The sequence below is a fragment of the Culex quinquefasciatus genome, chromosome 3, assembly GCF_015732765.1.
Source record: "Culex quinquefasciatus strain JHB chromosome 3, VPISU_Cqui_1.0_pri_paternal, whole genome shotgun sequence".
Classification (NCBI taxonomy): Eukaryota; Metazoa; Arthropoda; class Insecta; order Diptera; family Culicidae; genus Culex; species Culex quinquefasciatus.
In genome coordinates, this window is record NC_051863.1 from 143,409,045 (window position 1) to 143,434,647 (window position 25,603).

Here is a 25,603-nt window from a genome sequence, read left to right on the forward strand (position 1 = left end):
TCATGCCAAATATGAGCCCTCTACGACAAAGGGAAGTGGGGTAAAACGGGCATTGAAGTCCGTAAAACTTCATCAGATCCAACTCTCTTAGATGCACTCGAAAGGTCTTTTGAAGCCCTTTAAAATGTGCCATAGACATCCAGGATTGGTTTGACTTTTTCTCTTAGCTTTTGCAAATTACTATCAAAAATGGTTTTTTTTAAAACCTTAATATCTTTTTGCAACAGCCTCCAACACCCATACTCCCATAGGTCAAAATATAGGTAATTTTATGGACTAGAAGCCTACCGAAATAACTTTTTGGCCAATCGCAGTTTTTCTCATAGTTTTACGATTTTTCTAGAACAAACATTTTACAACGTTAGTTTTTGCCCTGTAGGCCAAGAAGACGGCACTTTTTGGTCTCAATTTTGTCATATTCGGAATCCTCAGAAAATTTCACGTAAGTTAGAAGTATTGGAGTTGTAAATTGGATTTAAAATATAATTAAATAAAACATTTTTGAAAAAAGAAATAGATCTTATTTACCCTATCATTAATACGTCAAATGCTGTATCAAGTAGGCGAAAACCTGTTTTACCCCTAATTAAACAAATTGTTAAAAAATATTTTAATTCATTCTAAATGGCAATTTTTCCAATCAAATTTACAACTCCAATACTTCTAACTTACGTGAAATTGTCCGAGGATTCCGAATATGACAAAACTGAGACCAAAAAGTGTCGCTATGGCGGCCTAGAGGGCAAAAACTAGCGTTGTAAAATGTTTGTTCTAGAAAAATCGAAAAACTATGAGAAAAACTGCGATTGGCCAAAAAGTTATTTCGGTAGGCTTCTAGTCCATATAATTACATATCTTTTGACCTATTCGAGTATGGGTGTTGGAGGCTGTTGCAAAAAGATATTAAGGTTTAAAAAAAATCCGTTTTTGACAGTAATTTGCAAAAGCTAAGAGAAAAAGTCAAACCAATCCTGGATGTCTATGGCACATTTCAAAGGGCTTCAAAAGACCTTTCGAATGCATCTAAGAGAGTTGGAATTGATGAAGTTTTACGGAAATGCGAGCAATTTTAAGATTTTTTAGGTTTTTTGGACCTCAAACTTCAATGCCCGTTTTACCCCACTTCCCTTTGTCGTAGAGGGCTCATATTTGACATGAGTTCATCTCATGTATAGACAAACAAACGCTGAAAGTTTCATCCAAATCGGAGCACCTCGATACGACCTGTTACACATTGGTGAAAAACTCGCTCTTAAAAACCTGGATACAAACGTCCCTTTCAAATGACTACTTAAATTTAGTAATAATAGAACATCAAATTTATTACAACTACATAATAAATAATAAAATGCTTGATTAATCCCAACTTTCAAATTTTATGTAAGCGTGTACTCACACCAACTTGCAGTTACTTTTAAAGGCTAGTATGCAAATCGGAAGGTAAGGGGTCAAAAAACAGCTTTACGAACAGCAGAACAAAGGAGAGGGAGCGATTTCTTGGGGCTTTTCTTCACCCTCTCTGACTTGCTTGCGCTGCTGCTGCTTCTTGACCGGTTCCTTCCGAAGTGCGTATACCGCTTAAACATGAAAGAGAAGAGAGAGCTTGCAGAAAATTACGGGAACGGTTTTGCTGCAACTTCAACCTCTCTCATTGCAGAAGTTCTGCTTGAGAGAAAAGTTACTTTTGTTGCAGAAAAGTACGGGAACGCTCTGCTGCCGATTTCGTGCAGAATTGCAGAATTCTGCAGTACGGGAATAGACCTATAGAGTTATTTACGTGCGCATGTATTGCGTGTACGTACACGAAAAAAAAAGTGAGGTTATTTGTCCGGCCAGCAAAATCAAATGCGCTAGTGTGCGTATGCGAAACGTCATAAAGCTCTATTGTCATGATCTGCGGCAGACTCTTTGCAGTACTTTTAAAGCTCTGTAAAAAAAAATAATTAGGTTCAACGGCCGAGTTTGGTTGGCCCAATATAGGTAGGGGAAATATACCCTTTCTAATCAAACACCAATCTTAGCCATATGGAGAGTTTGAGTCGTCGGTTTGATGCTTTATTAAAGCCTAAAGCCTGGTCTATTGTGCAAGCAGACAAAAATCAAAATACGAGCGCAACCTGTCAAGCCTGTTGCGCCACAGACTGATGTACACGTTAACGAAAAACCACTACATTTTTGTTCGGCACAACAGATTTTTTCGCGCAACAGAAGTGATGCGCACTTCGGTTTGGTGGTGCGCGGATAAGGTGGTTTTTGTAAGAAACCCCGTCATGTTATATATTTTTAGAAAGGTATTTAATAGACCTTTTTAACGAGTCAAAAAACATTGAAGATCTGACAACCCTATCGAATGTAATAAGTTATTTATACACTTTTTTTGATAATTTGATGAAAACGTTGTTCGGATCTATCATGAGACCCATCGTTAAATAGGCAATCAAAAGACCCTTCCAACGCGCCCAAAAGATTGTAGATCTGACAACCCTATCAAAAGTTATGAGCACTTAAGTGTTAATTTAACACCTATCAGTGCTATAGATCTCAGATATTTTGATGAAAATGTTGTCGGGTTGGTATAGTTGGTGGGTCATCAGAAGTACAACACCCCAAAAGATTGAAGATCTAACAACCCTATCACATGAAAAATAAAACTATTTCATTTTGAGGAAGGCTTCAGCCACCCTAGGGTGGATTAGGTAACGTTTTTCACATCTGTCATCGTGGCGTAGCGCAGGATCGCAGCAGTTTTCCGATGTAGATCAGGCTGCTCTTAAACTTTTTGTTTACACTTCGTCATTGGACCAATTAACGGCAAACTCATTTGGGAACCCGCGTTGAACTTGAATAACGCGTTTTTTATAACGCATAGAATAACGTTTACCCAAAATTGGGTCGTTCGAAACGATAATAGAGTTGTCTACGTGCGCATGTATTGCGTGTACGTACACGAAACAGATTGAGGTTAAATTTTGTCCGGCCAGCAAAATCAAATGGCACGTGCGCTACACGCAAAGCCGACATTAGTCTTTTAAGACTTAAAATTAGGCTTTATCGAACCTAACCGTGTTAAGTCTTTTTAAGCCTAATGATGGGTTAGTCTTAAAAAGACTAGTTTCGTTTTAGTACAAAAAAGGCTAAATTTTAGGCTTAATGTTATCGTCAAAAAGCCTAAATTTTAGGCTTTTTCGAGAATGCGAGGGGATCAGAGCGGACATAATTCAAGATGGCGGAACTTGATTAAGACTTATTTTTAGGCCTAAAAAGACTTATTTATAGGTTTAAAAGACTAATTTTTAGGCTTTTGCAAGAAATGGGAGGGGATCAAAGCGGACATAATCCAAGATGGCGGAACTTGATTAAGACTTATTTTTAGGCCTAAAAAGACTTATATATAGGTTTAAAAGACTAATTTTTAGGCTTTTGCAGGAAATGGGAGGGGATCAAAGCGGACATAATCCAAGATGGCGGAACTTGATTAAGACTTATTTTTAGGCCTAAAAAGACTTATTTATAGGTTTAAAAGACTAATTTTTAGGCTTTTGCAAGAAATGGGAGGGGATCAAAGCGGACATAATCCAAGATGGCGGAACTTGATTAAGACTTATTTTTAGGCCTAAAAATACTTATTTATAGGTTTAAAAGACTAATTTTTAGGCTTTTGCAAGAAATGGGAGGGGATCAAAGCGGACATAATCCAAGATGGCGGAACTTGATTAAGACTTATTTTTAGGCCTAAAAAGACTTATTTATAGGTTTAAAAGACTAATTTTTAGGTTTTTGCAGGAAATGGGAGGGGATCAAAGCGGACATAATCCAAGATGGCGGAACTTGATTAAGACTTATTTTATGCCTGGAATGCCTAGGGGATCAAAATGGCGGGAATAAACGGTAGAAAATAAAATATTGTTATATATTATCTAATTTTTTATAAAAAATGTGTTTATTCGGTGATTCGGTAATTTCGGAATACGACAGATTCACGGATGAGTACAGCTTTTACCTGAAAATAAAAAATCAATATTTTGAAGATGAGTTGTGAGAGTTTGATAGTTATTTAAAAATTGGGTTATTTCATTTAGGAGTTTAGCTCAGCACTGGATTGGCGTAGTTTGACAAGTTCAATTTTTCGAAGATCTGACTTTAAGAATTTAAGAATTTAAGAATTTAAGAACTTAAGAATTTAAGAATTTAAGAATTTAAGAATTTAAGAATTTAAGAATTTGAGAATTTAAGAATTTAAGAATTTAAGAATTTAAGAATTTAAGAATTTAAGAATTTAAGAATTTAAGAATTTAAGAATTTAAGAATTTAAGAATTTAAGAATTTAAGAATTTAAGAATTTAAGAATTTAAGAATTTAAGAATTTAAGAATTTAAGAATTTAAGAATTTAAGAATTTAAGAATTTAAGAATTTAAGAATTTAAGAATTTAAGAATTTAAGAATTTAAGAATTTAAGAATTTAAGAATTTAAGAATTTAAGAATTTAAGAATTTAAGAATTTAAGAATTTAAGAATTTAAGAATTTAAGAATTTAAGAATTTAAGAATTTAAGAATTTAAGAATTTAAGAATTTAAGAATTTAAGAATTTAAGAATTTAAGAATTTAAGAATTTAAGAATTTAAGAATTTAAGAATTTAAGAATTTAAGAATTTAAGAATTTAAGAATTTAAGAATTTAAGAATTTAAGAATTTAAGAATTTAAGAATTTAAGAATTTAAGAATTTAAGAATTTAAGAATTTAAGAATTTAAGAATTTAAGAATTTAAGAATTTAAGAATTTAAGAATTTAAGAATTTAAGAATTTAAGAATTTAAGAATTTAAGAATTTAAGAATTTAAGAATTTAAGAATTTAAGAATTTAAGAATTTAAGAATTTAAGAATTTAAGAATTTAAGAATTTAAGAATTTAAGAATTTAAGAATTAAGAATTTAAGAATCCAAGAATTTAAGAATTTAAGAATTTAAGAATTTAAGAATTTAAGAATTTAAGAATTTAAGAATTTAAGAATTTAAGAATTTAAGAATTTAAGAATTTAAGAATTTAAGAATTTAAGAATTTAAGAATTTAAGAATTTAAGAATTTAAGAATTTAAGAATTTAAGAATTTAAGAATTTAAGAATTTAAGAATTTAAGAATTTAAGAATTTAAGAATTTAAGAATTTAAGAATTTAAGAATTTAAGAATTTAAGAATTTAAGAATTTAAGAATTTAAGAATTTAAGAATTTAAGAATTTAAGAATTTAAGAATTTAAGAATTTAAGAATTTAAGAATTTAAGAATTTAAGAATTTAAGAATTTAAGAATTTAAGAATTTAAGAATTTAAGAATTTAAGAATTTAAGAATTTAAGAATTTAAGAATTTAAGAATTTAAGAATTTAAGAATTTAAGAATTTAAGAATTTAAGAATTTAAGAATTTAAGAATTTAAGAATTTAAGAATTTAAGAATTTAAGAATTTAAGAATTTAAGAATTTAAGAATTTAAGAATTTAAGAATTTAAGAATTTAAGAATTTAAGAATTTAAGAATTTAAGAATTTAAGAATTTAAGAATTTAAGAATTTAAGAATTTAAGAATTTAAGAATTTAAGAATTTAAGAATTTAAGAATTTAAGAATTTAAGAATTTAAGAATTTAAGAATTTAAGAATTTAAGAATTTAAGAATTTAAGAATTTAAGAATTTAAGAATTTAAGAATTTAAGAATTTAAGAATTTAAGAATTTAAGAATTTAAGAATTTAAGAATTTAAGAATTTAAGAATTTAAGAATTTAAGAATTTAAGAATTTAAGAATTTAAGAATTTAAGAATTTAAGAATTTAAGAATTTAAGAATTTAAGAATTTAAGAATTTAAGAATTTAAGAATTTAAGAATTTAAGAATTTAAGAATTTAAGAATTTAAGAATTTAAGAATTTAAGAATTTAAGAATTTAAGAATTTAAGAATTTAAGAATTTAAGAATTTAAGAATTTAAGAATTTAAGAATTTAAGAATTTAAGAATTTAAGAATTTAAGAATTTAAGAATTTAAGAATTTAAGAATTTAAGAATTTAAGAATTTAAGAATTTAAGAATTTAAGAATTTAAGAATTTAAGAATTTAAGAATTTAAGAATTTAAGAATTTAAGAATTTAAGAATTTAAGAATTTAAGAATTTAAGAATTTAAGAATTTAAGAATTTAAGAATTTAAGAATTTAAGAATTTAAGAATTTAAGAATTTAAGAATTTAAGAATTTAAGAATTAAGAATTTAAGAATTTAAGAATTTAAGAATTTAAGAATTAAGAATTTAAGAATTTAAGAATTTAAGAATTTAAGAATTTAAGAATTTAAGAATTTAAGAATTTAAGAATTTAAGAATTTAAGAATTTAAGAATTTAAGAATTTAAGAATTTAAGAATTTAAGAATTTAAGAATTTAAGAATTTAAGAATTTAAGAATTTAAGAATTTAAGAATTTAAGAATTTAAGAATTTAAGAATTTAAGAATTTAAGAATTTAAGAATTTAAGAATTTAAGAATTTAAGAATTTAAGAATTTAAGAATTTAAGAATTTAAGAATTTAAGAATTTAAGAATTTAAGAATTTAAGAATTTAAGAATTTAAGAATTTAAGAATTTAAGAATTTAAGAATTTAAGAATTTAAGAATTTAAGAATTTAAGAATTTAAGAATTTAAGAATTTAAGAATTTAAGAATTTAAGAATTTAAGAATTTAAGAATTTAAGAATTTAAGAATTTAAGAATTTAAGAATTTAAGAATTTAAGAATTTAAGAATTTAAGAATTTAAGAATTTAAGAATTTAAGAATTTAAGAATTTAAGAATTTAAGAATTTAAGAATTTAAGAATTTAAGAATTTAAGAATTTAAGAATTTAAGAATTTAAGAATTTAAGAATTTAAGAATTTAAGAATTTAAGAATTTAAGAATTTAAGAATTTAAGAATTTAAGAATTTAAGAATTTAAGAATTTAAGAATTTAAGAATTTAAGAATTTAAGAATTTAAGAATTTAAGAATTTAAGAATTTAAGAATTTAAGAATTTAAGAATTTAAGAATTTAAGAATTTAAGAATTTAAGAATTTAAGAATTTAAGAATTTAAGAATTTAAGAATTTAAGAATTTAAGAATTTAAGAATTTAAGAATTTAAGAATTTAAGAATTTAAGAATTTAAGAATTTAAGAATTTAAGAATTTAAGAATTTAAGAATTTAAGAATTTAAGAATTTAAGAATTTAAGAATTTAAGAATTTAAGAATTTAAGAATTTAAGAATTTAAGAATTAAGAATTTTAAGAATTTAAGAATTTAAGAATTTAAGAATTTAAGAATTTAAGAATTTAAGAATTTAAGAATTTAAGAATTTAAGAATTTAAGAATTTAAGAATTTAAGAATTTAAGAATTTAAGAATTTAAGAATTTAAGAATTTAAGAATTTAAGAATTTAAGAATTTAAGAATTTAAGAATTTAAGAATTTAAGAATTTAAGAATTTAAGAATTTAAGAATTTAAGAATTTAAGAATTTAAGAATTTAAGAATTTAAGAATTTAAGAATTTAAGAATTTAAGAATTTAAGAATTTAAGAATTTAAGAATTTAAGAATTTAAGAATTTAAGAATTTAAGAATTTAAGAATTTAAGAATTTAAGAATTTAAGAATTTAAGAATTTAAGAATTTAAGAATTTAAGAATTTAAGAATTTAAGAATTTAAGAATTTAAGAATTTAAGAATTTAAGAATTTAAGAATTTAAGAATTTAAGAATTTAAGAATTTAAGAATTTAAGAATCAAGAATTTAAGAATTTAAGAATTTAAGAATTTAAGAATTTAAGAATTTAAGAATTTAAGAATTTAAGAATTTAAGAATTTAAGAATTTAAGAATTTAAGAATTTAAGAACTTTAAGAATTTAAGAATTTAAGAATTTAAGAATTTAAGAATTTAAGAATTTAAGAATTTAAGAATTTAAGAATTTAAGAATTTAAGAATTTAAGAATTTAAGAATTTAAGAATTTAAGAATTTAAGAATTTAAGAATTTAAGAATTTAAGAATTTAAGAATTTAAGAATTTAAGAATTTAAGAATTTAAGAATTTAAGAATTTAAGAATTTAAGAATTTAAGAATTTAAGAATTTAAGAATTTAAGAATTTAAGAATTTAAGAATTTAAGAATTTAAGAATTTAAGAATTTAAGAATTTAAGAATTTAAGAATTTAAGAATTTAAGAATTTAAGAATTTAAGAATTTAAGAATTTAAGAATTTAAGAATTTAAGAATTTAAGAATTAAGAATTTAAGAATTTAAGAATTTAAGAATTTAAGAATTTAAGAATTTAAGAATTTAAGAATTTAAGAATTTAAGAATTTAAGAATTTAAGAATTTAAGAATTAAGAATTTAAGAATTTAAGAATTTAAGAATTTAAGAATTTAAGAATTTAAGAATTTAAGAATTTAAGAATTTAAGAATTTAAGAATTTAAGAATTTAAGAATTTAAGAATTTAAGAATTTAAGAATTTAAGAATTTAAGAATTTAAGAATTTAAGAATTTAAGAATTTAAGAATTTAAGAATTTAAGAATTTAAGAATTTAAGAATTTAAGAATTTAAGAATTTAAGAATTTAAGAATTTAAGAATTTAAGAATTTAAGAATTTAAGAATTTAAGAATTTAAGAATTTAAGAATTTAAGAATTTAAGAATTTAAGAATTTAAGAATTTAAGAATTTAAGAATTTAAGAATTTAAGAATTTAAGAATTTAAGAATTTAAGAATTTAAGAATTTAAGAATTTAAGAATTTAAGAATTTAAGAATTTAAGAATTTAAGAATTTAAGAATTTAAGAATTTAAGAATTTAAGAATTTTAGAATTTAGAATTTTAGAATTTAGAATTTTAGAATTTAGAATTTTAGAATTTTAGAATTTTAGAATTTTAGAATTAGAACTAGAATTTTAGAATTTTAGAATTTTAGAATTTTAGAATTTTAGAATTTTAGAATTTTAGAATTTTAGAATTTTAGAATTTTAGAATTTTAGAATTTTAGAATTTTAGAATTTTAGAATTTTAGAATTTTAGAATTTTAGAATTTTAGAATTTAAGAATTTTAGAATTTTAGAATTTTAGAATTTTAGAATTTTAGAATTTTAGAATTTTAGAATTTTAGAATTTTAGATTTTTAGAATTTTAGAATTTTAGAATTTTAGAATTTTAGAATTTTAGAATTTTAGAATATTCGAATATTAGAATTTTAGAATATTATAATTTTAAAATTTTAGAATTTTTGGAATTTTAGAATTTCAGAATTTTAGAATTTTAGAATTTAAGAATTTAAGAATTTAAGAATTTAAGAATTTAAGAATTTAAGAATTTAAGAATTTAAGAATTTAAGAATTTAAGAATTTAAGAATTTAAGAATTTAAGAATTTAAGAATTTAAGAATTTAAGAATTTTAGAATTTTAAATTTTAGAATTTTAGAATTTTAGAATTTTAGAATTTTAGAATTTTAGAATTTTTGAATTTTTGAATTTTTGAATTTTTGAATTTTTGAATTTTTGAATTTTTGAATTTTTGAATTTTTGAATTTGTGAATTTGTGAATTTTAGAATTTAAGAATTTTAGAATTTTAGAATTTTAGAATTTTAGAATTTTAGAATTTTAGAATTGTAGAATTTTAGAATTTTAGAATTTTAGAATTTTAGAATTTTAGAATTTTAGAATTTTAGAATTTCAGAATTTTAGAATTTTAGAATTTAAGAATTTTTTAATTTTTGAATTTTTGAGTTTTTGAATTTTAGAATTTTAGAATTTTAGAATATTAGAATTTTTGAATTTTAGAATTTTAGAATTATAGAATTTTAGAATTTTGAAATTTTAGAATTTTAGAATTTTAGAATTTTAGAATTTTAAATTTCTGAATTTCTAAATTTCTAAATTTTTGAATATTTGAATTTTTGAATTTTTGAATTTTTGAATTTTTGAATTTTTGAATTTTTGAATTTTTGAATTTTTGAATTTTTGAATTTTTGAATTTTGAATTTTGAATTTTGAATTTTGAATTTTGAATTTTGAATTTTGAATTTTGAATTTTGAATTTTGAATTTTGAATTTTGAATTTTGAATTTTGAATTTTGAATTTTGAATTTTTGAATTTTTGAATTTTTAAATTTTTGAATTTTTGAATTTTTGAATTTTTGAATTTTTGAATTTTTGAATTTTAAAATTTTTGAATTTTTGAATTTAAAAAATTTTGAATTCTTGAATTTTTAAATTTTTAAATTTTTGAATTTTTTAACACACACACACACACACACACACACACACACACACACACACACATACATACGGAGTAGCACACGCGCAAATTTTCAAAATTTCGCTCATAAACACACACACACACACACACACACCACTTATTCACAAACACAAACACAACCACCACCACCATAATTTTCACCGCCACCGTCGGTTGTCCACTCCCGCTTCGTTGCCCTTTTTCGCTTCCACTTTGGATTTCAATCCCCGGCGGATTCATTCCGAGATTTTCTGTCCACACGTCCATTTTCTGTCCACACGTCCACACGTCCACGCCGTCCACAAAAAAAAAGTTGCTTCCCTCCTGCATCCGCAAAAAAACACGCCTTCCCGTCTTCCTCCACCGTACCGAGAACCAGAATTTGGGAACCCGGTAAACAGCAGACATTTCGTTCGGCCGCCGTCTCACTCCGGCCGAACCTTCCGGCAGGAAAAACACAAAAACTTACCTGCAAACTGGCCAAAATCCTGCCCCTGTCCGACGAACAGCAACCACCACCGGCAACATCAACTTTTTCTGATTTGACATGTCAAATCGTGAACCAAAGTTTATAGTACAGAAAAGCCTTAAATTTAGTCTTTTTCTAAGTTTTGCACTAAGTTCTAAAAAAAGCCTAAAATTTAGGCCCAAAAAAAGACTAATTTTTAGGCCTTTTTCTGACAATACTGACCGAACTTCAAAAAAGGCTAAAAATAAGTCTTTAAAGACTAATGCCGGTTTTCCGTGTAGTGTGTGTACGCGAAACGTCATAAAGCTCTATTCACTTCGTATCGTAATTAAAGAATAGTTCCATCTTCAAAACCGGTGGGTAGTTGTACTAAAGCTTTCCTTAAGCCTGATCTACATCGGGAAACTGCTGCGATCCTACGCTGCGCCGCGATGACAGTTGTGAAAAAATTTCGTTCTAAATACGCAGACTTTCCTGCGAGTATCTACAATGGGCTGCGTTGGTTGCTGTGATTTCCCATTTGGAACTGTCAACGCAGAAATCCTGCGAAAATTTTCATTTATTTCAAAATTTAGAACATGCGACCTGCGGTCTGCGATTTTAGTACACAATCGCAGCACCGCAGCATTGTCATTGTAGAAGATCAGATTGATTTGCATGTGTTTAAAACTTGCGCTTGCATCTGCGATCCTGCGAGTTTCCTATTGTAGACCAGGCTTTAGCCGACAGAACCGTCAAACTGTCAAAACAACAAAAATCGCGAAAAAGCAGCAAGACGGGAGACGGTTTTGTTTCAACTAAATTTGTGATTTTACGCGTAAATTAACAAATCCGCAGTTTTCTTTGGAGTTGTTTTAAAGATAAGCCCCCGAATTCAGTTATCTCAACATGGAGGACGTTAACGGCGACGTAATGTAAGTACAAATTCGCATAAAATGCGCCAATGGCCGAGGCGCCCAAACTTTGTTTACATCAACATAACCTCTCTGTCCCGGCAGTCAGTGGAAGAAGCTGTGGCAGCTGATTTCGGGCATCCACTACGAGACACCGTCCGCCGTCGTGCGGGACAAGCTGCTGGACGTGTCGAAGGAGCTCACGGATGGGCTGGTGCAGTTCCGGAAGGCCGGCTCGGACAAGAGTTCCGCCGAGCGGCTGCAGAAGATGATGAAGGAGCGCAAGCAGGAGAAGCTGCTGGGGTTCGCGACCAAGCTGTACCAGTTTCTGGACATTGACGCCGTCCAGTCGTGGAACATTTTGTGTTTTTACTTGGTGAATGAGTACCGCGGGCCGGCGAATGCGCTGGCGGATTACATCTCGACGGAGAGTTCGATGCTGAGCTTGCTGAACGAGATTTGGGCATACTATTCGTTGGAGCGGATGGTGATGCTGAAGATTGTGAAGAATTTGCTGGAGTTTTATAACTCGGGGAGCCATCCGTACTCGCGGGAGTACAAGACGGTGGTGGATAAGATTGGGTTTGCGAATTTGCGCAAGTCGTACATTGGCCAGCTGGAGAGTTTGGTGAACGAGACGATGCCGGGCAAGTTGATTCCGGGAGATATGTTTAACAACCAGGCGAAGATGGTTGCGTGGTCGGAGCGGAAGATGCGGGAAGTTAACGAAACGTTGCACATTATATTGTTGATTGTTCACTACGACGGGATTGGGGTGGAAGAGTTTGCCAGGTTGTTTAAGCTGTTCAAGGGGCATTCATTTGGTCGGGTGCATCAGTATCTGAACAATGGCAATGAAGCACACAGCGATATGGTGAAGAGGATAACGTTCAGTGAGTTGGCCATCGTGTATCGAGCGTTGGATTTGAGCGAGAGTGCCGGTGATGAGCGTTGGATCGACGGAGTAATTAAGGCTTTGGACGGGGAGATTGTAACGCTGCACACGTTTCCCGAGCACGGACCGTTGCTGCTGGCGTGGATGCTGTTCAACTTTCGGCTGCAGAATCGCTTGGACGACGACGATTTGTCCAGCAGATATCGTCAGTTTGGCTCGCGGGCGATTCAGTTGGGCGTTTTCGAATACCTGCTGGCCATGGTGCAGCATTCCACGTTCAACGATCACAGCATTGTTTGTCGCGTCACCAGGAAAGCCATCTTCAACCAGTTGGGATTCCTGTGCCAGCTGTTCGATTCGGACGGATCCGTTGCGCAGCACGCTAAAATCTACGACCTGCTAAGCGAACTGTTGCACAGTCCTTCGATCGCGGCAGAATTCTGCAAAAACGAAGACAATCCCGTCCGCTCGCTGTTCGACACGACGTTGGAGAATTTCCCCGTAGATTTCACCCCACTGGCCATGATCGCGCACGCACTGGCCTCCGCCGGCACCAACCAGAACAAGTACATTCACGATCTGCTGGAAAACCTCCCAGTTTACAGCGAAGTCTACAACCCGGACCACTACGAACTGCGTCCGTCCGCGATGAACGAAGACGAGTTCATCCTGGCGCACGATTACGTTCCCTTCCGGAAGATTGGTTACGTCGTCCCACGTGGAACCTCCACGATCGTGATCGACAAGCGATCGCACACCCTAGCGCACTTCCGCACCAAGTTTAACTTTTACGCCGCGCTTCATCGCGAGATCAACGAGCTGCTGTCGGACGCCCTGTCGTACACGCAGCTCAACGAAGATCGCATTCAGCGCATTACGACCGGACTGCGGTACCTGGCGGTGGCCGTGAAGCGCATTCACCAGCCGCACGAGATTAGCTCGGAGATGGTGCACCCGACGGAGATGGTGTTTGACATCTTGCTCAAGTTTAAGGTGATCCAGGCGCCGCCGATTGAGCTGCTGGCGGAGTGCTTGAACGTTTGTGCCGCGCTGGTGCCGCTGTTTGAGCCGGAAATCTACGCCAGGGTGATCAATTTGAACATCCTGCCGACGGTGAACAACGCAAACTTGGATTTTAAAGACTACGCTGCAGGGACGAGCTTTGAGTCTAGTTTGATTGGGTTCTACTTGGTGAACTACGAGAAGAATGCTGGAAAGTATTGCATCCTGATGGCGTACCTGAACTTCCTGAAGACGTACACAAAGTTGGGGAAGAACAACGTGTTTGGCGTCGAACTGCCCGGGTTGATTTTCCTGTTGCGGGAGGTCTTCCCGCACGCCCACACGTGGCGCTTCGAGAACGAATCCGAGCGGCAGAAAATCTACGTTTTCATTCTGCAGTACCTGTTTGAAATTCTCCAGCTCTCACCGGAAGCCCTCAAGAACGACTACCCGCGGACGATCCTGCGCAACGTGTGCGTGTACAGTCTGCTCGACCTGGACAACGGCATGACGCTGCTCAAGTTCGTCGGCGTCGGCAACGCGTACCTCCAGTCCGTGATGGAGAACGAAACCAGCTGGATGATGGCGCCAGAGCAGAGCATGAACCAAGTGGTTCAACTCTCCATGACGATCCTCATGCAAATCCTGCGCCTCAAGCACCACGTCATCCCGGACCCAAAGCTGCTGTCGCCACTCGAGTCCGCCATCTACACCCAGCCCAAGCAGCGGGACAACCTGCGGATCATCCCGGTGGTAACAGGTTACATGAACAACATCTTCAACCGCCGACTCCCGATCTTGTCCTGTCGCCTGCTCCGACGCTTCTCGATCGAGTTCAAAATGTCCCTGCTTGCTTGTCTCGACATGGAGCCCGACCAGATCCGGGTCATCTTCCTGCAGCGCCTGCGGGACGACCTGGAAAGCGATAACCTGAAAATCGCCGTGCTCGAGTTCGTAGAGGCGTGCATTCACAAGCAACCTGGCCTGACGGAGGCCTTCTTCAAGGTGCACTACGACAACGTCGAGCAGCGGCTCTTCCTGGGCGTGAAGCCGGGCAAGAAGAAGAACATCAGCGACGGCATCCCGACCTACATGGAGGAATATCTGGAGGCGATCTCGAGCGATCCGAAGAAGCTGGAGAGTCCGCTGCTGTCGCGGATTATGTCGCTGTTCCACGCGCTCTGGAAGAACAACATGCAGATACTGTGCAAGGATCTGCTCGAGAAAAAGACCTTCTGGAGTTCGCTGTGCAATCCGCTGTTCGGGAACATTAGCGAGAACGTTAAAGCGTACAGCCAGCTGTTCAACATCCTGGGGATCGAGCTGTTCAAAATAGACTCCGCCAAACAGGTCGACGAGGATCTGAAGAAAGTGTACGAAAAGTTCCTCGATTATGACGTGTTTTCGCGGTGGGTTCGCGCCGTTTTCGACCTGCCCAAAACGACGGGGAAGGTGCATGACGACAGCTCGCTGTGCGCGTCTCCGGTCGTTGACGAAACTCCCGAGTGGCTTAGCCGGCTGCAGTGCTTCAAAGATCTGCTGGTGTTACTCATTCGCAAGAAGGACACCGGCGTCCATCTCCCCGACCGCAGCAAACGCTTCCTGGCGGACCAGTGCCTGAACGTGCTACTCGAACGCGCCGAGTACGCCGACGATCTGCGCCCGTTTGTGATTCTGGCTGAACTCTACCTTGTCGTGTTGTCCGACTACGAGCACAAGTACACCGAAAACGCCGAACAGGACGCCCAAGTCCTCACGAAGATCCAAGACCTGCTCAACGCACTCGCCATCAGCTACAAAGAGCTGCACCGTCGAGCCAAAGAGTCCATCCTGGCCATAGCCATCAAAACCGTCGAGCTTCAAGCGGATCAACTCATCGAACACGACGCCATCATCTCGAGCGTCACCCGTTCCGCCGTCGACGTCGTCTGCCAGGAAGTGTACGACCTCGAAGTCACCACCCGAATCGAACTCAAGTCCCCGAAAGCCCTCACCCTAACGCAACGAGACCAAGTCCCTCTTCTGCTCGCGCTAACCCTCGTCAAGAAGCTCGTCCTGGTGTTCGAGGAACACGAAAGCCCCCCGACCCGCTGGCAGTGCTGGTTCGTGCGGGCAAAGGTCTTCCAGCGGCTGCTCAGCATTACCAGCACGCTGCTGCAGAACTACTCCCGGCGGAAGATCACCGCCGAGGTGCTCGAACTGTTGGTGGTGCTGGCCAAGAGCCGCCGCTGCTCGGCCGAAATGCTGCACTGCGACATTGGCGATTATCTGTGGCTGAAGCTGCTGCCGCCGAAGGAGCTGCTGCAGCGGCCGTACGTGATGCCCGATGAGACGGGCCACAAGTGGAAAACCCAGGACTGGTGGCCCATCTACACGAAGGGCATCGAACTGGTGCGGGTGCTGCTGGCCCAGCATCGGCAGCGCTTCTTCAAGGATGCCATCTTTTTCGCCGGCATCCACGAGGAGTTCCTGATGGACTCGTTGCTGCTGGCGAAGCAATCGATGGAGGGGAATGCGATCGCCTTGATCAAGGGCACGCTCGAGCTGCTTTGTGAGTTGGTGAACTACGAGAAGGAGTGGCGGCTGGAGCATGGGCAGAGTTTGATCAATTTGATGGTGAGGAGTTTGTTAATTTCTTTCAGCGAAAATTGATTTTGAGTTAAATTTTCAAAGAATTCTCTAAGAATAAGTTTGCTTGAGAACATAGTAAGTTTCAAAGTATAAATACTCAAACATTTTTTAACAAATTATCGTATTTTTTGGAAAATATTCAAATTTTCATTATGGGTATCAAACGAAACGAAATTTTGTATGCAAATCGAAAAACAGTGCTTGTTTGGTAACTGGGCGTTGTTTAACTGGGCTGTTTTTTAACTGGGCGTTCGATAACTGGGCTGTACTGCCCATGATCGCATAAATGTCCCATATGCATTTGCATCACTTTTGAGCTAATGATGCAGTTTGGTTCAAAATTGTATGCTCTTTCTAAAGAGCCTATAACATCCAGCACTTTGTTCTAGAAATCAGGAGGAAATCCAGTTTTTTCGTGAAAACTTAACACGTAGCCTTATGTGTGGGACAAACTTGTCTTGCATTTTTCTCAGATTGCTGTTTTTGCATATGGGACATTTATGCGATCATGGGCAGTGTAGCCCACATAAAAAGCATACAAACGTCAAAAATAAAAACAAACCAAAATGGCCTAGGGGTCAATAGATGCAAAATCAAGTATAATAAATAAAATATTTATTTATGTTTTTGTGAAATTTAAAGTCTCAATCAAAAAACACTAGAAAAAATAGCTCTTGACAAAGATTTATGAAACTTTTATTTTTATATTTTATTTAAAAGAAATAATGCATTGGTGGTCCCCTCGGCACTTTTTGTTTACCCAGTTAAGGAGGTATTAGACTATGACAAACAAACAAAAAAACTCGCACTTTTACGCGTTTGACAGTTTGCCAAACTCGCAAACTTGTTTGCGGCAAACTCGCTAACAAGACAAAATGTATGCAAGCTGACGTTTCTGCAAACATATGTTGGCGAACAAACAACGCAGACGAACTGGCAAACTGTCAAAATGTGCGAGTTTTTTGTTTGTTTGCTTGTTTGCCGCAGTCTAATGCCTCCTTTAGCGAGTAGCATTCGGTAACTGGGCTACGTTCTCGGCCCAGTTACCGAACAAGCACTGTACTTACATTTTCATTATTCACTATTTTTATAATTTGTAATATGGGTATCCAGGGCTGTGGAGTCGGAGTCGGAGCCGGAGTCGGTGGAGTCGGGTCTTTTTGGGGACCTGGAGTCGGAGTCGGAGTCGGAGTCGTCAAAACTCAAACAGCTGGAGTCGGAGTCGGAGCCGGAGTCGGCTAAATTTTAAGAGCTGGAGTCGGAGTCGGAGTCGGAGCCGAAGATTTCTGATAACCCGGAGTCGGAGTCGGAGTCGGAGTTATCTTAAATTCAACAAAAAATATGATTTTTTATTGTTCAGTATTTCCTATGTAACAGCATAATTTATAAAACTTTTTATATTTTTTATTATTTTTTACGTCGCATGCACTGCGTCGCAATTTTTTTTTCATTTTTATTATTTTAGAGATTTATCAGATGCCATTATGTTTTTGAAGCTGTTTATTGTGATTGGAAAGCTCTAATTGTGTTATTTCACTAAAATCACTAAATGATAACCTCTTACCCAAGTATGTAGTATCATAATTTAAAAAATAATAAAAAATATAGGTTATGTAGTCAGACATATCTAATTGATTCTTGACTTCTTCCTTTTGCCTATATTTATGTGCCCTTTCAATTCAAATTTGACCGAAATTTCATCCAGTCATCTTTTACCCCGATAGCGAATGTCTTGGAGGTTTTAAGTTGAATCATTTTTTAGGAAAAAAAATTACGAGGTACATAAAAAGATTAAAATAGTAATCACTGTTTTTGGAAATCCAAAAAGAGTCACTGACAGTAACAAATAATCAACGTAATAACAATGTCTAACTTGGAACTCAACATGCGCATTTTGTTTATAACTGAGTACAAGAAAATCAAAGTGTTGCATTGAAAATAATTAAAACTAACAAAAATATCAAAAGAAGTTTTAACTAATTTTTAAATAATCATTGAATGTTGATGTTGATGTTGATTTAAGATAGACTATTTTGATATCGTTCCAAATTATCGTTGAACAAATCTCAAGATTTCAGTACAAAAATGAGCTAATAAAAAATTGTATAGAACAAAATATAGGATTTTAATTTATTTTTCAAATATTATTAGAAAAACAAAATCAAAATATTATCAACCGGTAAGAATTTTTTTCATACTGTATGTCCCACGTTACGGACGGAAGCTTATTATCATTGCAAATATTTTACTTGTGGATATTTGTTTTTTTTTTTATTATATTTTAAATTGTTTCATTTATTTTGATGGAGGCGCAAGATCATTCATAAAGTTTCGTTTAAGGTGAAGATTCACGAAGTATCGTGCGCCTCCTTTTAAATGCATATTGAATTTTAAAATTAAAAAAAAAAATTCCAGGGTAAATTTTTTTTCATGTCACAGATATTTGAAAAGGAACTCTCAAGCGTCCTTTCCACGAAGAAATTGTTTAGATACATTGATTTGCAATAATAATTTCCTTCAGTCATGGCGTGATGTCCATGTACGTTAGGGTGCCCAGAAAAAATGACCCCCTGCTCCTCAAGCGGAAAACGGTTTTTTGGGTTAATTTTAAGCATCTGTATAAATTTTGAGCGAAATTGGATGAGAATTACCCATTGATACCCGAGCCTAAAGTCGGCGAAAAAAATGTTTTTCATACAAAAATGACTTTTTTAAATTGCTAATAATTTTTCAGGATCGAGTTTTACAGCTTTGGTATGTTCTACAAAGTTGTAGAGCATTAAATTTCCAATAAGAATCTCACTTTTGAGAATATTTGGATGGAAGTAGCGCACCGTGCAGACCAAACCGTAAAAAATGGGTTTTCCATACATTTTTTCGATTTTTTCCATACAAACTTCACCTCCGAGTATCAATGGGTAAATGATGACCGATTTTGCTCATATTTGGCCTAGAGTCCTAAAATAGGTCAAGGAACAATATTTAGCTTGTGGAGCGAGGTTTTGAAAAAAAGTTTCATATTCTGGGCACCCTAATGTACGTCTTAAAAAAAACAAAAAAAAATGTTTCGTTTAAAATTGTCATTTAAAAAAATGGTGCCTGTCACTGTGCTTCTTATAAATGTCAGCCTGAAAGTGAGCAAATTGAATTTTTATGTTCAATAGATCATTAAGGCCAGGTTTATTTTAATTATTCATTCAAAAATAACAATTTAATATTTAAATTTATTAGCTATGAATAAATTATTTGCAAATTTGAGGTTAAGCAAATAAATCCAAATTTACTTACAAAACTGTTCTTCTCAAAATGCCTCTAAAACTGATATTTTTGATTTCTGTTTCCATAACGTATAAAACTTGTAACCTAGAAACTTTTTTTCCGTTTTGTGATTCGAACTTATTTTTCTTGAGAAAAACATGACGCTTAGCGAGTATTTAAATAATCCTATTTATCAATGTTTTAAAAATAATTAACTATAATAATAATTAACTAACTTTTGAAACATTTAAAAATATGTGGAGTCGGAGTCGGAGTCGGAGCCAACCATTTGTTAGAAGCTGGAGTCGGAGTCGGAGTCGGAGTCGGCTAGAGTTGGTAGGCCGGAGTCGGAGTCGGAGTCGGAGCCAACCATTTGTTGAAAGCCGGAGCCGGAGTCGGAGTCGGAGTCAGCTAATCAAAGAAAGCCGGAGTCGGAGTCGGAGTCGCTTGAAATATGACCCGACTCCGCAGCCCTGTAAGGGTATCAAACGAAGTCAAATTTTGTAGGAATTTTCACATTATTAGAGTTTTGTTTGTAAAATACTCAAATTTTCACAATAACACCGTACTATTTAATGTCGAATACTCAAGTTTTCAGAAAATACCTTGCAAAATACCATATTTTTTCGAAAATACTTTAACATTCATTATGTGCAACATGGATATCAAACGAAACGATTTTTTTAATTCATTTTCACTTTATTAGATTTTTTTGTAAAATACGAAAAAAAATCACAAAATACCGTATTTTTGTTAAAATATGTACCTACTCGAATTATCATAACATGCAATAAAGGTATACTAAATGAAATTTTGTAGGAATTTTCACTTTATTAGAGTTTTGTTTGTAAAATACTCAAATTTTCGCAAAATGATTTCAAACGAAAATTTGTGTACATTTTTACTCTTTTGGTTTGTTTTATAAAATACTTAAATTTTCACAAAATAACGTATTTTTGGTAAAATCTGTACTCGAATAATCATAACTTGCAATATGGGTTTTTAACTAAGTGAAATTTTGTATGAATTTTCACTTAAGTAGAGCTTTGTTTGTAAAATTCTCAAATTTTTACAAACACCGTATTTTTTTCACAATGCAAAATGTATGTATTTTAAAAATAGGTATGGCATTTTTGAAAATTTCAGTATTTTATTTTAAAAAACTTTAATAATTTGAAAATACATACAAAATTACCAATTATTAAAAATGTGAGTACGTTTGAAAAATACATTTTTTGTGAAAATACTTAAAATATTTCACAAAAAAAACTGTGGAATAGTTCTCCTTTTACTTTTTTATGTCCATGCATTTCCTTTGCCAAAAGAAGTAATTTTGCATTATTTTTATTAGTTTTTCCTTACAAGTCTCCATACAATTTCATACATACAAAATGGGTTTTCTAAAAATAGGTACAAGGCAAAAAACATAGCGACTTTAGGGTACAAAAAAAAAACAGCCTTGATGGTGCAACATAAAGTACTTTAATTTTTTTAGGTACAATTTTTCCATTTCTTTTCGTTTTTTTATTCATTTTAAAAACACTTTTTGATAGAAAAGTAACCCCAAAAAATATTTTTGAAAATCTGAAAAAAAATTCCTGCAATTTTTTCTCTGGCACTTTGAAAACCGGGCAATACAGCCTTACAAATAATACGAATCTATGACAATGATTTTTCTGAGTGCCAATTAGCCTGTAATTTTTAACCGACGATATCTCGGAAACTATTGGTTCGATGTTTTATGTTGAAAATTAAAACTATTGTGAAATTTTCTTATCTTTTCAAAAAATATGTCATACATTTATCTTCCCATTTATTATGACCAGCCCCCAAAATTGTATGGAGAGTTTTATGGAAAAACTAATGATGCAAAATGACTTCTTTTTAAATGAGGAATGCATGGACAAAGTATCATCCAAATCAAAAAATATAAAGAAATGTAGATTTGCGAAATCATAGAGAATAGTACTCTAATAAAAGTAAAAAAGCATACAAAATTTCATTCGTTTGATACACATATGGCAAATTATGAAATTTTTCGTTATTTTCAAAATATGGGGTATTTTGTAAAACATTTTGAGTATTCATACTTTGAAACTTACTTTTATAATATAATCGCTGGTAGAATGATCGAAATAACTATAAATCGTTATTGTCCCGACGATAAAAATAACCATTATCGTTATCGTTAGACACTAATATTACAACGATAATTATAACGATTAACAACCTTGATTTCAACGATTGTCTTCTTCCAGCGTTGCGTCCAAATTCTGATGGACCACGCCGTGTCGCTACTCTACCGTCCAAAAATCCTCAAACGTCTCGCCGAGGGCCCATCGGTGCCGGATTTAACCCACGAGCAGCACGACGACCCGAACGCCGTGGACACCTCGGACGAGCTCGTCACAGCGATGAACAACTCGGTGGAGATTGTGACGTTGTGCGCCAAGTGTCTGCTCAAGTTCAGCCCAACCCTGTTGAGTTTGCTGTGCGATGTGCACTTTTTGCCCGGCAAGTGGTACCCGCTGATTGAGATTCAGTTCGGGGTGCCGAAGATGAACGCCGAGAGTGCCTCCCAGCTGAGCTTCGGAACGGTGCTGCGAGCGGTTTGCATGTTCACTAAGGTGTTGAACGTGGTGAGTTGAACCCTTGTTAAAAGTAATTTGACCGATACATTGACCATTCTCCTACTTCCAGCAACACTACTCGTTCCAGGAGACTCCCCTCAATCAACTCCCACCCTCGAAATCCGGAGAATCGGACGGCTTCGACGTCACGCCCTCGCTCTCCAACTCGGCCCTTGCTCGACTCAACAAGTCCGCTCTTGCCGCCGCCTCCCCCGACGGAACCCCGTCCCGCCCGTCAAGCAGCGCACGCACACCCTTCTCCAAGTCCCTCTCGATGACCTCCGTATCCAGCTTCACCTCTACCAACGCAATCGCCCTCTCAAACGAACTGCTCACCCACCTGGACTCCAAACTCTGCATCAGCGGCCTCGAATTCGTACTCACCCTACTAGCCTCCCAAAGCTTGCTCGCCCTCAAAGACGCAAACCTTTCCCAGCGCGAGAAGCAGCTCATCAAGCGCGAACTCAGCACCGAGCTGCTCATCTTCCACGATTTCGTCAAGAAGCGCATCCTCAAAGACTCCAAAGAGATCCTCACCCGTAAAAAGTACGGCTCCGTGCCCATCCTCAACAGCTACGACGACGACGAAGACGACAATGAAGACAGCCGAGCAAGCCCTCTCCAACAAGCCCCGCCCAAGAAACCCGACCGCTCGATGCGGGTCAACGTGGTCCGGAAGCAGCACCTGCAGCAAACCGCTTCCACGCCCAAGATGTCCTCGTCGACGCCGGCCCCGCGTGGCATCCTGAAACCATCCACATCAGGTCCAGTCAAGCGCGTCATGTTTGAGGACGGGTTGGAGGCCGGAATGAAGACGTTTGCGTACGCGATGCCTGAAGAGGATCCCATCTACTACGAGCCGGAGGAGAGCAAGTACACGGGGCTGTCGTACGTGCGGATCGTCGAGGAGGACTATCTGCATCTGTTTTCGAATTTGTTTTTGATTATATCGCAAAGCGAGAATTAAACGGCTTTGGAGGGTGGACGCGTGTGTTCCGTTGCGATGTGACATTTTTTTTCTTGTTGAATAAATTACGTTTTACGCCAAATGAGAAATATTTATTTTCTTGCTTTCGAAAACGCATTTTCTGATCAATTTGGTGTCTTCGGCAAAGTTGTAGGTATTGTTGAGGACTATCTAATCTAATCTAATCGAACACAAGCGCAGCCAGTCCGAAGAAAGCATCCTGGAAGAACTTGTGGTTAGATTACGCCCCAAGTTCTTTCTTGTCAATATTAATAATTGCAGTACTTCCGAGTTACCCCGAAAAAGTATAGCAAAAATTAAAGCGGCCAGGCCTACTGCGTTGCATTAACCGCAGAGACAGATTCTGTGAACGGACCACATTTCACAGAATCAACAGGGGAGGAAGGATGCGTGGACATACCGTACCAAACGCTCCGAATAAGTTGGGTGTGGTGTGTTAGTGTAAATTGGCAATTATTTATAATTTTATGGGGGAAGTGGAAATGGGGAAAATGGGGTTGGTGAAATTGGGATTGAAGAATGGGAAAGGGGTAGGAGGGTTATTGAATTTATAATATTATATTATAATAAAGGAAAAATAGTCAAATAGCAAATAATGATGGAATGCTCTCACCAAGCAAATCTTCAAAGACACAGCCAGGCGGGGTATTGCTGAGGTATTGTTGAGGACTATTGACAATAAAAAGGTATACGGGAGATACAATTTTTCCGATTTTTAATTAACTTTTTTTTAACAAAAACTCAATTTCCCAAAATACGTATCTTTTGATTTTCGAGAAGTATGGTCAAAAATTCTGTCGCCGAGCTATAATTTTTTGAAAAAAAACTGATTTTTGAAAAAAAAATCGAAATGTCATACCAAAAAAATATGACCTGATTAATTTTATGTAAAACAAGGCCCTACCCGACAAACTTCGTCTTGTCTCCGCGCGCGAGTTGTAAACCATTTTTGGGATTTTTTTGTTGTATGAAAACATTGTTCCTGACATCCTAATCTATCATTCTAGGGGTGAGCACCGAAGATTTGACAACTTTTCATTTTTTTGGGACGGCCTAATGAACCAATGATACAAAATAGCTTCTTTGGTCATAGGGAAGGCCCCCACAAAGTTTGAGCCAAATCAAAAAATACAAATAAAATCCATTTCACGAACACCAGGATAGGGAATTTGGAAGACGGGGATTTTTGTTGCTAGACTTTTTCAACACGATATTTAACCCTCTACTGCCCAAATTTTTTTTTCGAAAATTTTTATTTTTCCCGTGTTCAGGAGGTCATTTTGAGCAACTTTTGTTCTACGAAAAACTTTACTTCTCTTGTTTTATGTTTTTCTTGTTTCATTTTTAGTATTTTAATTTGCATTTATGTTTGTTTTTGATAGTATTTGGCCTACTCTACCACCTCCTATCATTACATTTTGCCTATCTAATTTTTTCATGTTTTTACAGTCACTTTTTCAATTTTTTGCATGTTTTTCACATTTTCTGCTATAAAATGGAACCATTATCATTTAAATTGTAAATAAATGCGTAGAGGCATAGTCTGGGGCACTAAAAAAATTACTGCATACTTCTTTTTACTTAAAATATAGGAAATGTTAGTAAAAAACACAGCCAAAGTTGACCCCTAAAAAAAATACATTTTTAAAAACATTGGCAAAGTCACATAAAACAAGTCAAACTTTCAACCCTAAAATTTTCCATAATTTTAAAAGTTCTTCTTTCCAATGCTTTTTGAAGATCAAAAATTGGTTGAAAAATGGATTTTTGGCGATTTTTTAAATCAAAGTCCGTCTAGAGGCGGGGTTGGGTTGTAGAGGGTTAAGGGAAAATCTCTACGGTATCATCCTAAAGTAAGTTTCGGTGGAAGTTTTTTTTTGTATATATATGTGTTCGGAGGGCCTCGTGGCGCGGTGGTTAGCGGCTATGGCTGCCGATCCCTAAGTTGCTATGGGGCGCGGGTTCGATTCCCGCCTTAGCCTCCCGGAGCTTTTCGTTCAATGTTTGTCCCGGTGTGGTTGTCTTTTTTTAAAAAAAGATTATGAAAATTTGTATTTAGGGGTGGGGCCAGAATGGCCCACCTAATTAAAATGCACCAAAAACCATAGAAAAACAAACAAATTTATGCATTTATTGTAGTAGGCTTATGCTTTGGCATGTTCCCTTCAATGTTATGTTACTTTGTTGATGAAAAAAATAACAGAAAAAAATGAAAGAAGGGACCACTCTACGGGGCAGAATCGGCCACCTTATTAGAAGAGCCATTTTGTCTAATACAACGCTGAAGGGTGATAAAAATGACTTTAGGGACCCTTCCAACATAGTTTCTTTGAAGTTTGATCACTTTTGTAAAAATAGTCACTAAACAAAACAAACAGTTTTGAAAATAGTGTAAATCTGTTGAAATAAGACACCATTTTTACAAATAAGCATCAAAACAACTAAAAAATCAACTTATGTAGCATTAAGCGTGATTTGTGATGCGTGAAATGAATCCATTTAATTCAAATTAAAAAAAAAATGATTGGAAGAGGGTGGTCCATTCTGCCCC

General features: G+C 34.4%; 1 protein-coding gene across 1 annotated transcript; it reads left to right on the top strand.

The window, feature by feature from the left end:
* The first annotated feature begins 11,186 nt into the window (after positions 1 to 11,186).
* Positions 11,187 to 23,077, top strand: LOC6038246 (nucleoporin Nup188). Its single transcript, XM_038262269.1, has 4 exons — positions 11,187 to 11,669; positions 11,754 to 16,161; positions 21,693 to 22,073; positions 22,135 to 23,077. Exons 1-4 carry the CDS (start codon positions 11,644 to 11,646, stop codon positions 23,029 to 23,031), a joined length of 5,712 nt encoding a protein of 1,903 aa, XP_038118197.1. The 5' UTR covers positions 11,187 to 11,643; the 3' UTR covers positions 23,032 to 23,077.
* Positions 23,078 to 25,603: the final 2,526 nt, after the last annotated feature.